At 54.2% G+C, this 13741-nt stretch overlaps 1 protein-coding gene across 1 annotated transcript; it reads left to right on the forward strand.

Moving 5' to 3' along the window:
- Positions 1 to 343: 343 nt before the first annotated feature.
- Positions 344 to 2608, forward strand: LOC136533455 (2-oxoglutarate and iron-dependent oxygenase domain-containing protein CP2-like). Its single transcript, XM_066526003.1, has 2 exons — positions 344 to 806; positions 2492 to 2608. The coding sequence occupies exons 1-2, from the start codon at positions 477 to 479 to the stop codon at positions 2591 to 2593; spliced, it is 432 nt and encodes a 143-aa protein (XP_066382100.1). The 5' UTR covers positions 344 to 476; the 3' UTR covers positions 2594 to 2608.
- Positions 2609 to 13741: the final 11133 nt, after the last annotated feature.

Consider the following 13741-nt stretch of genomic DNA (forward strand, 5'->3'; position numbering starts at 1 on the left):
GTCCCGACACCCGTCGGAACTTTCGACAATCGGAGTCCCAACTTGATCGGAACTCCCGACAACGAGGCATCTTTTCGAGGGCATAACTTCTTCATCCGGACTTCGAATTAGACGTTCCATATATGTATTTTTTTGACCGTTCCGACGAGAGGAACGCAATGATGAAATCCGTTCCACATTTTGATAACTTCACAAAATGAACATTTTTGACAACAGATACCCGTGACCATGTTGAGACACTTTTAAGTTTCAGTGGTAATTTGTTTGGATTGTGGTCCATGCTGATAGGGATTCTCTATTTGTTTGATAGAGCAAAGCAAAGTGAGTCTGGAGAAGGAAAAAAAAAAAAACCCACCTCTTGCCTAGTCCGTGAAACGACGATAACCGCTCGTCCCGGAACCCTAAGCTTGCCCCAAATCGTTCACCTAAAACCTAGCCCTTAACGGCTCGATGCTGTGAGACCAGCAACAGTGCCCATGGCTCTGGACGGCCCGGCGGATCGACGGGACGAGGTACAGGTGGCGATGGGGAACGGAAACGGCGTTGCGCCGTCTCAACCGTCGCGGCCAGCCGGTCGGCCAGCGGCGACGGCGGCGCCATACGCGGACCGGCGGTTGCGGCTTAACCCAAATGCGGAGCACAAGCCGCAGAACTACAGCGACGTGCGCGGCGAGTACGCGCCGGCCGTGTACAGCGCACTCGAGCGGCATCTCCCACCCAGCCTCCTCGATGCCGACCGTGATGTCAAGCTACACTTCATGCGGGACATTCTCGCGCGCTACTGGCCCCAGGGCGAGCGTAACAAGGTCTGGCTTTCGATTCCTCTCAGTCACGTGCTGATGTACAGCATTGCAGGATTCGCGCAAATGTTTTTTTTTTGTATTATTTTTATTGTTATAAGAAGTTTGGCTTTGCTAGGGTCCTGAGCGGCACTTGAATAACTATTTTGGCAAATCACTTTAAGTTTCAATACATTTGGATTTTGCTTCAATGTTAGTGCCGGTCGCACTAGCCGACTAGCGTCAACTTTTTTGAGGAAAGTGGCAATTTGGGTCATGGGTTGGGTTAAGACTGGGTTTGGTCTGCAAGGAGATAGTTTGGCAAATTGGCAGGGGCCTAGGGTGTGGCACTGACGAGCAATCAGAGACTTTTAGTTTGGAGATGGGCAGCTTCGATGCCTAGTGTAACTGGGAACATATTTAAGTAAAAATCTTGGTTAGGGTTGAAAGACATTTTGATCGTGGCTGTCTAGGAATGTTGTTCTAAGCTCGAAAGGGTTTGTTTTGAACTAGTTAGGGTTGAAGGAACATTTGATCGTGGCTGTCGAGGAAGCTTGTTCTAAGCTTGAAAGGGTTTGTTTTGAACGAGTGATGCTGATTATTCTGAGTGCCTAGGCAGATGGCGTGGGTCATTGAGATCCAAAGTAATAAAAGCAAAGAAAAAAAGGAAAAGAAAAGAAAAGATTAACTAGGCTGCCAAAATCACCTATGGTGCCCAAAACCTACAACTTTATGAAGGTATCGGGCTGATGCAAACAGCTGTCCCCATCTCCTTCCTCCCTTGTTCTCTCTATGCTTCCATACAAATTAGTGCTGCTGGCAACAACCAACAAATCGGTTGTGGGCAGCAAAATTGGTTGCCCATGGTTTTCTCTTTCCTTGGCACTCCACTGATGAGGTCCTCTACCATTCTCGCTCCGCCAGTGAAGTGCGCCTTCCGTGCTCTTTCGGTGATGTTTTGCCATCTGCGCTTTGTTAACACTGTTTACCATTGTCCTCTCCATTTACAAAGCATGGTTAGGTTAGCCTGACCTTTCTCTTACCCCATTCTATGTTGGTGCCTGAAACCCCATTCTATGTTGGTGCACCTTTCTTTTACCCCATTCTATGTTGGTGCACCTTTCCATTTACAAAGAATGGCGATAACCTGTTGGAATGGCTATGTTTACCCCCGTCGTCTTCAGCCCTTGATTCAGAACAGTATCCCAGGGTTTTGGAAAAGTGAGGTCAACCCTGAATCTGGCAACTATGATTTGGTGGGCTTGTGGTGACTGAGGTCATGCTGCTAGTGTTAACAGAGGTGTATTTTGACTCTTGAAAATGTCATAATTAAAACACTGCCTTTCACTATGTTTCTCCATGGCCTCAGGAGAATACGATTCATTACAATATTTCCAGTCCATAGCCCTGATTAAATGCCTTGGAAGAAGAGAGGTTGTTATATCATGTTAATAGGAGTTTGTATGGTCATTTCGTATTATTTTCTTTCTGGAATCCATACTTCCTTGATTAGTGCCTATGGTATGCAGTGAAACGGAGGGAGGATATGAGATGTACAGTACATCATTGTGCTGTTTATGGCTTTCTTTTCAGTTCAGTTTTGTTCCCAAGAATTTTAACATCACTAAATTTTCATGGAGATCATTTCATTTTACTACCTTATCGTAAATTAGCTTGCTACTAAGGCTCTCATGTCAAGTATCTTCATACAGGTGCAAAGGCACAGAGAATACAGGCAGAGGATACTCCACCTTTACAAGGTTTGCAGTTCACTCTTATTCATATGTGCAGTACTACAGCTAGATTGCCTGTGAAATATTTAATATGGCCAATTGTCATGTTTTGGAAGCCTTAGATTTTAATTTTTCTGTTTGATTAGTTCTGTTGGGATAACAATTTAGCAAACTGCTATGAGATGTGTGTTGCTCTATCCAATCTGTTTTATGTGATACCTACTGGTGTGTTTGGCAACTAGGTGGGAAGAGGCATGGGATTTAGTGATAGGAGTTGATAGAGTTAAGGTGGAAAATTGACTCTTAGTCCCAATCCCTTGTTTGGTTCGTGGAGGGAAATAAGAAAGGGAATTTAAGAGGGAAGTCATATCCCCTGTTTGGTGTGGAGGTTTTCAGGGGAAAATTAAAAGAGAAATCATGATGGACGGTGAGTATCTATTGTTCTTTTATTAAGAACACAATTCCCACCCAATTATCACCCCTCCCCTAGGGAATTGATTAGTGGCAGTTGGTCCTCTAAACTCCCTTTCCCCTTCCCACCCAAACTCCCATTCGCATGAAACAAACAAAGGATTTCTAAACACCTATCTCCAAAGTCCTATTCCCTGCTTTCAATTACCCCCAACCAAACAAGCCGGTGACAGTCTATAAGTTATTCTGTATCTGAAGTTCAATTGCCCGGCAACACACTGGGCTGAATTAGGTTTAAGTTTGTCCAGTACACAAGATATCTGCAAATTACATAGACAAAGAGTTCACATCCAGCATGCTATGCTGGTTTCATGGATGATGCTTCAAGCTAGTTTGCCATAACCTATGAGTTTCACAACAGGCCTATACCTAGAACACATGCTTCATGTAATTATAGGGCTGAGGATTTGGGTGTAACTCGACAATATATTTGTTCTGTCAGGTTTGTAAGATAATCTGCTGCATTCTTCTGATCTTTTGCTACAGCAGGGGTTAGGCAATAGGTCAAACTTTGCTGTCCTATATCTACTGTAGCAGCATGACAATAGTGCCAAGTAGTGGCTGATCTGAGCCCAGTAGTATGTAGCTGTAGCAAGTAGTGGCTATAGTAGAAGTTGTGGTACTAGTGTACCTTGTAGGTGGTAGGTAAGAGTTGTATATATCACTAAATGCTTGGAAATGAAAGAGCATTTCAATTCCTGCACTTGTTGTGCGTGTGCTCACTTGTGGTGTGTTCTGTACTCACTCCCTCTTCTATCTCCATCCAAAGGTGTTGTGTGTGTGTGTGTGAGCTGCCGCTCACCTGTGCAGGCTGCCTCGATCCCAACAAGTGGTATCGGAGCCACGGTGATCGCCGGCAATGGCAGACGGTGCGGGTGGAGACGAGAACAAGATTCCGCCCGGCACCCTACCACGAAGGTCCCAGTCGTTGGTGCGACGGGAGGTCGTGGTGCAGAGGACTATGCGGTAGGTTGGTGGGCCAACTGCCACTCCTCACCTGTAGAAACTACGACGAATGGGAGGTGCTGATGAAGGTGAAGCTGGGCGCGCGGAAGTTGTGGTGCACGATCGATGTCGGCACCGAGGATGAAGACTGTGGAGCGCTGGAGGCGATCATGAGTGCCATACGCTGGAGTGCGTGGAGTCGCCGGGGAGCAAGCACTTCACGAAGCTTGCTTGGGACGCCCTCAAGGCCATGTGCGTCTGGTTGCACCACATGAAGAAGGCGAAGGCGCAACAACTTCTGTGACATTACGATGCGGCAGAGGACTTTGTGCTATGGCTGCAGTCGCTGGTCAGCTAGCTGGTGGCGCTCGGCGTCGTCCTCAGCGATGTTGAGTTATCGCCAAGTACCTACGGGCCGTGCTTGCCAAATTTGTGCAGATTGCAATCTCGATTGAGACGCTGATCGACTTGTTGTCGATGTTCTCTCTCGAGGACATGACAGGGCGCTTGAAGGCGGTGGAGGATCGCGCGGAGACGGCGATGATGACTGTCGGTGTTTTGGACCGACGGGTCCTCAACCAACTAGGGAAAATGTATTGCGTGCTCCTAATCCCGGATGGTCATGCAAAGAGACATAAGGTTTATACTGGTTCAGGCAATAGGTGCCCTACGTCCAGTCTGAAAGAGCGATCTTGTATTCCTTGCACCGAGGTGTTTGTAGTAGGGGTTTACAAGCAGGGCGAGAGAGGGAGATAGTCCCAGGTCTCTGCGTGGAGCGGTGTGGGTTGCTTGAGATGTTGATCTCAGGCAATGCGGAGGAGTGTGCGTATTACAAAGTTTTGCGCGTTGCTTGCGCGTGTGTTTGAATCTCCATCTGTCTGTGCGTGCGTCTATGCGTGAGTTCGTGAACTCGTGAGCTTGTGAGCTCGTGTCTAGAAACGGCCCCGGTCACTCCCTTTTATAGTTGAAGGGGGGACAGGGGCGATACATGTGTTTGCTACGCGGCGTCTTGTGAGCGGAGGTGGCGTGTCCGAGCCCTGTAGCTTGCCACTGTGGCGGAATGGTCGACGGAGCGGTCTTGTCCTTGATACACTAGAGCGACGCGCCGGTCACGCTCGATCCTGTGCGACGTGGGAGCTCCAGTGATAGCTTGACGCAGGGCATGGCGGACGACGTGCCGGTCGCTACATGTCGACAGCATAGAGAGCCGAGGCTCAGTCGGTGCAGAGGCCGAACCATCGTGGGGGGCTCGGCAGGCGCAAATCCCGAGGCTGCCGAGACCCTAAAGCGGATTGCCGAGGCTCGGAGGGAGCAGTTGGTCCTGTACACTGATTCCGAGGCTACAGGGACCCGGACTTGACTTCCCACGCCGCGCTGTCCTCGGAGCAGGGGTTAGGTAGCACAGTGCAGTACGGGCGTCAGTCGTGGGCACAGTACCGAGCACAGCGGCCGGTAACCCCTGCCCCGTCCTGTCCCGGACGGCATGGTGTTGATGCGACTCCCATCCCGTCGGTCACTCCGCTGTGTTGAGCCGTCGTCCGGCTGACGCCGCGGGAGTTGTTGGTCGCGTTAATTGGATGTGACGTTCCTCAGGGAAATCGGTCGAGGCGGAGGCGACGGGGTTGTCGCCGAGCTGGCCTCGAGTGAGGCGAAGAATCGGCACCTCGTCCGAGGCTTTACGTGCAGGGCCTCGAGCGAGACGGAGAATCGGTACCCTGTCCGAGGCCTTACGTGCGGGGCCTCGAGCGAGACGGAGAATCGGTTCCCCGTCCGAGGCCTTACGTGCGAGGCCTCGAGCGAGGCGGAGAATCGGTACCCCGTCCGAGGCCTTACGTGCAAGGCCTCGAGCGAGGCGGAGAATCGGTTACCCGTCCGAGGCTTTACGTGCGGGGCCTCGAGCGAGACGGAGAATTGGTTTCTCGTCCGAGGCCTTACGTGAGAGGCCTCGAGCGAGGCGGAGAATCGGTAGCCTCGGACAAGGTGGGGGTTGTTAGTCGCTGAATTCTCACTCTTGGTAGTAGGAGAATTCTTACTCTCATCGAGAGAGGATGACACTAGGAGTTGGGGCAATTTTCTGTTAGTCGCTGAATTCTCACTCTTGGTAGTAGGAGAATTCTTACTCTCATCGAGAGAGGATGACACTAGGAGTTGGGGCAATTTTCTTGTCTATTTCTCACACAAGCTCACACAAATGCCATACCAACCTGAGGGGTTGGGGTTACATATTTATAGGCTGCTAGCCAGCCAAGCATATGCCAAGATGCTAGTCTAAGATGCTAGTCTAAGATGCTAATATGCTGTCCTAGCTAAGATGCTGTCCTCTAGTCTAAGATGCTGTCCTCTAAGATGCTGTCCTCTAGTCTAAGATGCTGTCCTAAAAACAGAAAAACAGCCAAGGACCATGACCATATGAGCATCATAGCCCCACAAAGACCAGCCACACATGAGACTTATCCATCATTCTCCCCCTAAGTCTTGTGCGTCGTCTTGTGGGAGAGTTGAACCATCCCGGTCCTGGAGCAGAGCTCAAGGAACTTGATCCTCCCAAGGGGCTTGGTGAGCAGGTCCGCAAGCTGGTCCTTGGTGTTGATGTAGCTCGCCTTGATGCTCCCTTCCTCCAAACAGCCTCGGATGAAGTGGTACCTCACCCGGATGTGCTTGCTGCGTTCGTGGAACACGGGGTTCTTTGCCAGAGCCAGAGCGGACTTGCTGTCCACCCTGAGCTCCACCGCTCTAGTGTCTTTGCCGAGGAGATCACCAAGCAGTCGAGCGAGCCAGAGCGCCTGAGTCGAAGCGGTGGAGGCCGCTATGTACTCGGCCTCGCAGCTGGACAGGGCCACCACCTGCTGCTTGACCGACTGCCAGCTAACGAGGCACTTGCCGAGGAAGAAGAGGATCCCGCTCGTGCTCTTGCTGGTGTCGATGTCGCCGGCGTGGTCGCTGTCGCTGTACCCGACGAAGTGTGCCGCCCCAGGGCACCTCGGGTAGTAGAGGCCGTGGTCGAGAGTCCCCGCAACGTAGCGGATGATCCTCTTCACAGCCTGCTGGTGCTCCGTCGTCGGTCGCTGCATGAACCGACTAACGTAGCCGACGGAGAATGCCAAGTCCGGCCGTGTGTGGGCGAGGTAGCGAAGGCTCCCCACAAGACGCCGGTACTGCGTAGCGTCCACCTCCTCCGTCGTGCTGTCGCGGCTCAGCTTCAGCCTCTCCTCCATCGGAGTGAGAGCTGGGTTGCAGTCGGTGAGCCCAGCTAGCTCAACGACGCGCTTGGCGTAGGCGGTCTGTCGAAGCGTGATCCCAGAGTCATCCTGGTGTACCTCGATTCCCAGGTAGAAGGAGAGAGGCCCCAGGTCACTCATCTGGAAGGTGGCCTTCATCTCTTCCTTGAATGCCGCCACCTCCGCATCCTTGGTGCCGGTGATCACCAAGTCGTCGACGTAGACACCCACCAGCAGGGCATTACCTCCATTGCCCCGTCGGTAGATGGCCGCCTCGTGCGGGCTTTGCTCGAAGCCCATCCCCTTTAGCGTGGAATCCAGCTTGGCATTCCACGCCCTCGGTGCCTGCCGCAAGCCATAGAGGGCCTTGCGCAGGCGGAGCACCTTGCCCTCCTTGCCGGGGATCGCAAATCCCGGCGGCTGGTGCACGTAGACCTCCTCCTTCAAGTCGCCGTTAAGGAACGCCGACTTGACGTCCATGTGATGAACACGCCAGCCCTCCTGGGCAGCTAGCGCAAGGAGGAGTCGCACGGACTCTATCCGTGCCACGGGAGCAAAGGCGTCGTCGAAGTCGACCCCCTCCTGCTGCACGAAACCTCGTGCCACCAAGCGAGCCTTGTGCTTGACGATGGCGCCGGCTTCATCCCTCTTCAACTTGTACACCCACTTAAGGGTGATCGCGCGGTGACCACGAGGAAGGTCAGCAAGCTCCCAGGTGTGGTTCTTCTCAACCGCATCCATCTCCAACTGCATCGCGGCGCGCCATGCCGCGTGTCTCTCGGCTTCTGCAAACGACCGAGGCTCGCCGTCGTCACACGCAAGGTGCAACTGCGCCTCCAGGTCGTGAGGCACCGGTCCCGGCACCGGCTGGTCGCCGAGAAGGTTCTCCACCGTACGGTACCGCAACGGCTCACCGTCGTGGTACGCGTCGATGCGCTCCTCGTCGTGAGAGAGCGGAGTAGCGAGCTCAACCGGGCCGTGCTCGACACGAGCTAGTGGTGGAGTAGACGTGCCCGGAGTGGTGCCTGTCGGTGCTGGAGTGCGTGGCGTTGCCGGCTGTGGTGGAGCCGACGAGGAGCTCATCGCAGCCGAGGTCCTGGCTGGAGAGCGTGGTGCTGTCGGAGTAGCAGGTGCCGGGGTCGGTGGAGGCTCGGAGACTGGGGTAGACGCGCTCGCCGAAGAAGAACTGCCTACTCCCCCAGCTTCCTCGAAGTGGACGTACTCGATAGTGAAGTCGTCGTACGTCGGAGCCGAGCCGTCGTCCACTGCCTTGTCCCACGCCCATCCTTGCCCTTCGTCGAACACAACGTCGCGCGCCGTGCGCACACGCTGTGTCTTCGGGTCGAGGATGCGGTAGGCCTTCGAGCCTTCCGCGTAGCCGATGAACACTCCCGGAGTGCTCCTGTCGTCGAGCTTGCTGATGTGGCCAAGCTCCTTGGCGAACGCGAGGCAGCCGAAGACCCGCAAGTGGGAGACCGCCGGCTTGCGCCCATGCCAAGCTTCGTACGACGTCCTGCCGTCGAGCGCCTTGGTAGGCGAGCGGTTGAGGATGTAGACGGCCGTCACCACCGCCTCTCCCCAGAAGACAGCCGGCATCCCCCTCTGCTTGAGGAGGGTCCGAGCCATCCCCACAACCGTCTGGTTGCGCCGCTCGACGACGCCGTTCTGCTGCGGGCTGTACGGCGCGGAGTAGTGGCGCTGAATGCCCTCGTCAGCGCAGTACGACGCGAATTCAGCCGCCGTGAATTCGCCGCCGTTGTCGGTGCGCAGCACGCGCAGCTTGCGGCCGCACTCCGCCTCCGCAGCAGCCTGCGCGCGTCTGATGGCGTCCGCAGCCTCTCCCTTGCTGCCGAGGACCATCACCCACATGTAGCGGGAGAGGTCGTCGACGAGCAGCAGGAAGTAGCGTCGTCCTCCCGGTGTGGCCGGTGTCACCGGGCCACACAAGTCCCCGTGCACGAGCTCGAGCCTCTCCTTGGCTCGAAAGCTCGCCCGCTGGGGAAAAGGGAGTCGCCTCTGCTTCGTCAACACGCAGACGTCGCAGAGCTGCTCCACATGGTCGAGGCACGGTAGGCCTCGCACCATCTCCGTGGCACTGAGCCGCTTCAGGGCCTCAAAGTGAAGGTGCCCGAAACGCTCGTGCCACTGCCACGCTTCGTCGTCCCGACGAGCAGCGAGACAGAGGGGTTGTGCCACCTGCACGTTAAGGACGTAGAGTCGATTTGCGCTTCTGGATACCTTGGCAAGAAGGCGACGATGACGATCCCAAATCCTCATGACTCCGTCCTCAACCACCACGCGCGAACTGTTCTCATCCAGCTGTCCCAAGCTGATGATGGAGTTCCTCAACGCGGGGATGTAGTAGACTCCGGTGAGCAGCCTGTGCTCACCAGACACGGCGGTGAAGATGATGGAGCCGACGCCCTTGATCTCCACGCCGGAGGCATCCCCAAACTTGACGGAGCCTCGGACGCTAGAGTCAAGCTCGGTGAAGAACTCCCGTCGACCGGTCATGTGATGGGTGGCGCCGGTGTCGAGGCACCACCCGTCAGTCTTGTCGTTGCCGGAGCTGTCGCCGAGGAGGGCGTGTGCTTTTGGCTCGTCAAGGTGGAGGAGAGCCGCTGCGGCCGGTGCCGCTGGAGGTAGCTCGATGCTGGCATGTGCCATGAACAGAGCCGGCTCCTCCTCCTGTGCGACGTGGGCCTGGCCGCGTCGTGGCTGTCGACAGTCCTTGGCCCAATGGCCAAGCTGGCCGCAGTTGCGGCAGGCGTCGTCTCGTGCCGGTTTGTGCCTGCCAGCGGCGACGCCCTGGGCGCCTCCGCGGGCATCACCCTCGGCACGTCCTCGCGCCCCGGCCCGGGCGTCTCTGCGCGCCTTGCGTGGCTTGCCACGCTTGCGGCCGCCTGTTGCGGAAGAAGGCTCCCCCTTCCTCCGGTCACCTTGGCTGGCAAGCCACTGCTCCCGAGTGAGGAGGAGCTTCCCGCCAGTGGTGATGGGCCCCGAGAGGGACTGTGGCTCATCGCTGTCGACGACCTATCGCCTCCTCGATCGACATCGTGGAGAGATCCAGCAGAGACTCGATCGAGCGAGCCATCTGCTTGTACTTCTCGGGGACGCAGCGGAAGAGCTTTTCGACAGCTCTCTCCTCGCCGTAAGTGTCGTCGCCGAACTGCACCATCTTCTGCAACAGAGTGTTGAGACGGAGAGCAAAGTCATCAACGTCCTCACCTGGCTTGAAGGCCAGGTTCTCCCACTCCTTGCGAAGTGCCTGCAGTGTGGACTTGCGGGCGCGGTCGCTGCCGATGCGTGCCGCAGCGATGGCATCCCAAGCCTCCTTGGCAGTCCGCTTGCTGGTAAGCGAGAACTGCATCTCGGGCGGGACTGCAGCGATGAGAGCATCCAGCGCCCGTCGATCTAGGTCGTAGTCGACGTCGCCATACCGGACTGCCTCCCACATGTGCCGCACTTGGAGCTTTACCCTCATCACCGCAGCCCACTCGACGTAGTTGGTCTTGGTGAGGGTAGGCCACCCACCGCCGGGACCGACGTCCCTGACAACAGCCTGGAGCCCGTGGTAACCACGGTACCGATCCGGGGAGAGAGAGCCACGCTGCCTGTGAAGGCCGCGCTCTCCATCGACCCGTCGGTACCGATCCGGGGAGAGAGAGCCACGCTGCCTGTGAAGGCCGCGCTCTCCATCGACCCGTCCGCCACCGTTGCCGTGCGCGCCTCCTCCAGGAGCGCCACCGGCGCGTCCGCGCCTGTCTAGGCTGCCGCCGCGCTTGTGGGCGTGCGCGGCTGCCCCAGGAGCGCCACCGCCGTGCGCGCCTCCTCCAGGAGCGCCGCCAGCGCGTCCACGCCTGTCTAGGCTGCCGCCACGCTCGTGGACGTGCGCGGCTGTCCACTGCGCCGCCCGCGCTCGCGCTGCCTCCCTCTCTAGCAGCTCGAGGTCCGCGTCGGCGGTGTCGTCAGCGGAAATGGAGCTGCCGATGCTGCCGCGCAGAGCCTCGACCTCCGCCGCCGCCGCACGCGCTGCATTCGCCGCCGCCGCTGCTTCCGCCTCCGCTCTGGCTGCTGCTAGCTCCGCCGCTGCTAGCCTCGACGCCCTTGCCGCCGCTGCAGCGGTCTCTGCCGCCGCTCGCTCGCGTTCCTCTGCCGCGGCAAGTTCGGCCTCCTGCCGACGCCGCGTGCTCGAGGCGACCGAGCGCTGAGACTGCCCTGCGGACATGACGCGCTACCGGGGGGCTGCTACGTGGGGAGAGGGCTGCTTCAGACGAGCTGGGAGAGGAGTGAACAGGAGCAGCCGGAGGAGCTGCTGCTGCCAACAGATGGGGCTGTTGTGGGGCTGGGAGAGAAGATGAGCAAGAGATGCTCAGGCTACAGGATAATACGGCTCCGATACCAGTTATTAGTCGCTGAATTCTCACTCTTGGTAGTAGGAGAATTCTTACTCTCATCGAGAGAGCATGACACTAGGAGTTGGGGCAATTTTCTGTTAGTCGCTGAATTCTCACTCTTGGTAGTAGGAGAATTCTTACTCTCATCGAGAGAGGATGACACTAGGAGTTGGGGCAATTTCTTGTCTATTTCTCACACAAGCTCACACAAATGCCATACCAACCTGAGGGGTTGGGGTTACATATTTATAGGCTGCTAGCCAGCCAAGCATATGCCAAGATGCTAGTCTAAGATGCTAGTCTAAGATGCTAATATGCTGTCCTAGCTAAGATGCTGTCCTCTAGTCTAAGATGCTGTCCTCTAAGATGCTGTCCTCTAGTCTAAAGATGCTGTCCTAAAAACAGAAAAACAGCCACAAGGACCATGACCATATGAGCATCATAGCCCCACAAAGACCAGCCACACATGAGACTTATCCATCAGGGGTTTGCCGGGTAGTTGTCCCTTGGCTTCGATTTTTACAGGGTCTAAGCGATTTTTTCGGTTTTTGCTTAGGGGACCCTTCTTTTTATGGTACCCGACAATGACGGCCAACGGTAGGCTCCTGCTGACCAAGTGGGCGGCTCGCATACGCGGACGATAGTCCGAGGAAGGCTTCAGCCTTTGGTGGCACGAGGAAGCACTGCGCAAGGCCTCGCAGAAGAAGGATGACAACGACGGGTTTGCGTCCTCTCGACAAGGACACTTGTCGCAGATGTGGGAAGACGGGCCATTGGGCCCGGGATTGCAAGAATCCCAAGGAAGGGAAGGAGCAGACGCATCTCGCACAGGCGGATGATGACGAGCCGATGATCCTGATGACGGAGTTGTGTGCGTTGTACGAAGCAGTTGAAGAGCCAGTGTCAAGGGAGGAGAGGAGCTCTGCGGAATGGGGGAAGGCGAAGCAGAGTGTCTCCTTTGATGAGTCGTGCACCCAAGTTCATCTTGGAAGCGGGGGCGGCGACGGGGAGCAGAGGTGGCACCTGGATACTGCAGCCAACAACCACATCATTGGTGACAAGGACGCATTCACAGAGCTGGACGGCGGCGTGGTCGGCTCTGTGAAGTCCAGCAGCACTAAAACCTTTGGACTCAAGAGTCTGTCGCCACAACTTCAGTTTTCTATTTACTGCCTGACTTTCATCAACTAGCACTACATCGTCTGCAAAAAGCATACACCAATGGTTTCTTTTATTTTTTATTTTTTGTTGTGTTCTATTATTCTTGTGACCAGAATGTCCCGGGTTCGAGTCGCGGTCTTCTCACATTGCACAGGCGAGGGTAAGGCTTGTCACTAACACCCTTCCCCAGACCTCGCACAGAGCGGGAGCTCTCTTCACCTCGCACAGAGTGGGAGCTCTCTTCGCTGGGTACATCCTTTGTTCTATTATTCTTGTCATCTCTTATTCTTTTTTATTTATCTTTCTTTTCATCTTTTATTTCTTTTTTATTTTTATTTTCTTTTCTTCTATTTCTTTTTCCTTTTTTTCATTTTTCCTTTTCGGTGGTCTTTTATTATTCTTTTTGTTTGCTTTTTCTATTTTCGTATTTTATTCTTTTTTATTTTCCTTTTTTTTCTATTTATTATTTTATGTTTCACTTTTTTTATTTACAGATACACACCATGTTCATGTAGTACATGTAATGTTGTATGATGTATTTTTTTATGTCCGCGAGTAGAAATGTGATGTTTTATGATGTATTTTGTGATGTTCAGTAAGCATACATTGATGTTCTAGGATATTTTTTTGTGATGTTTGGTAGCATTTTTTCTTCTTTTTATTTGTCTCTAATTAATTACTTCACTAATTTTATTATTTTATTTTACACTTTCATGATATTTGTGATGTTCACATAGTATACATATGATGTTCTATGCTATTTTTTGTGATGTTCGTGTAGTGTTAATGTGATGTTCGACGATAATCTTTAAATATACATGTTCATTATGAGACAAATGTTCGTTAAAATTTTTTTATCGAAATGTATCCAAGTGGGGTCTTGTTTTGAAGAGTTTATTGCAAGGAACACAATGGTGCAATCGGAATTTTAATTAGGATACTTGGTTTAGGAGCTATAACTTTTTTTTACTTCAAAAAGCATGGGATATGTGCTGAAGTCAACAATTTTGGATTTTACTGCATGGCTTCTGCCTGAT

Source organism: Miscanthus floridulus, unplaced genomic scaffold (genome assembly GCF_019320115.1).
Source record: "Miscanthus floridulus cultivar M001 unplaced genomic scaffold, ASM1932011v1 fs_888_1_2, whole genome shotgun sequence".
Taxonomy (NCBI): domain Eukaryota; kingdom Viridiplantae; phylum Streptophyta; class Magnoliopsida; order Poales; family Poaceae; genus Miscanthus; species Miscanthus floridulus.

Bases quoted from the DNA above. Each gene is read 5' to 3' on its own strand.
- LOC136533455 (XM_066526003.1), top strand. From the start codon at position 477: ATGGCTCTGGACGGCCCGGCGGATCGACGGGACGAGGTACAGGTGGCG. The intron at 807-2,491 runs GTCTGGCTTTCG...ATCTTCATACAG, and splicing joins CCCAGGGCGAGCGTAACAAG to GTGCAAAGGCACAGAGAATA.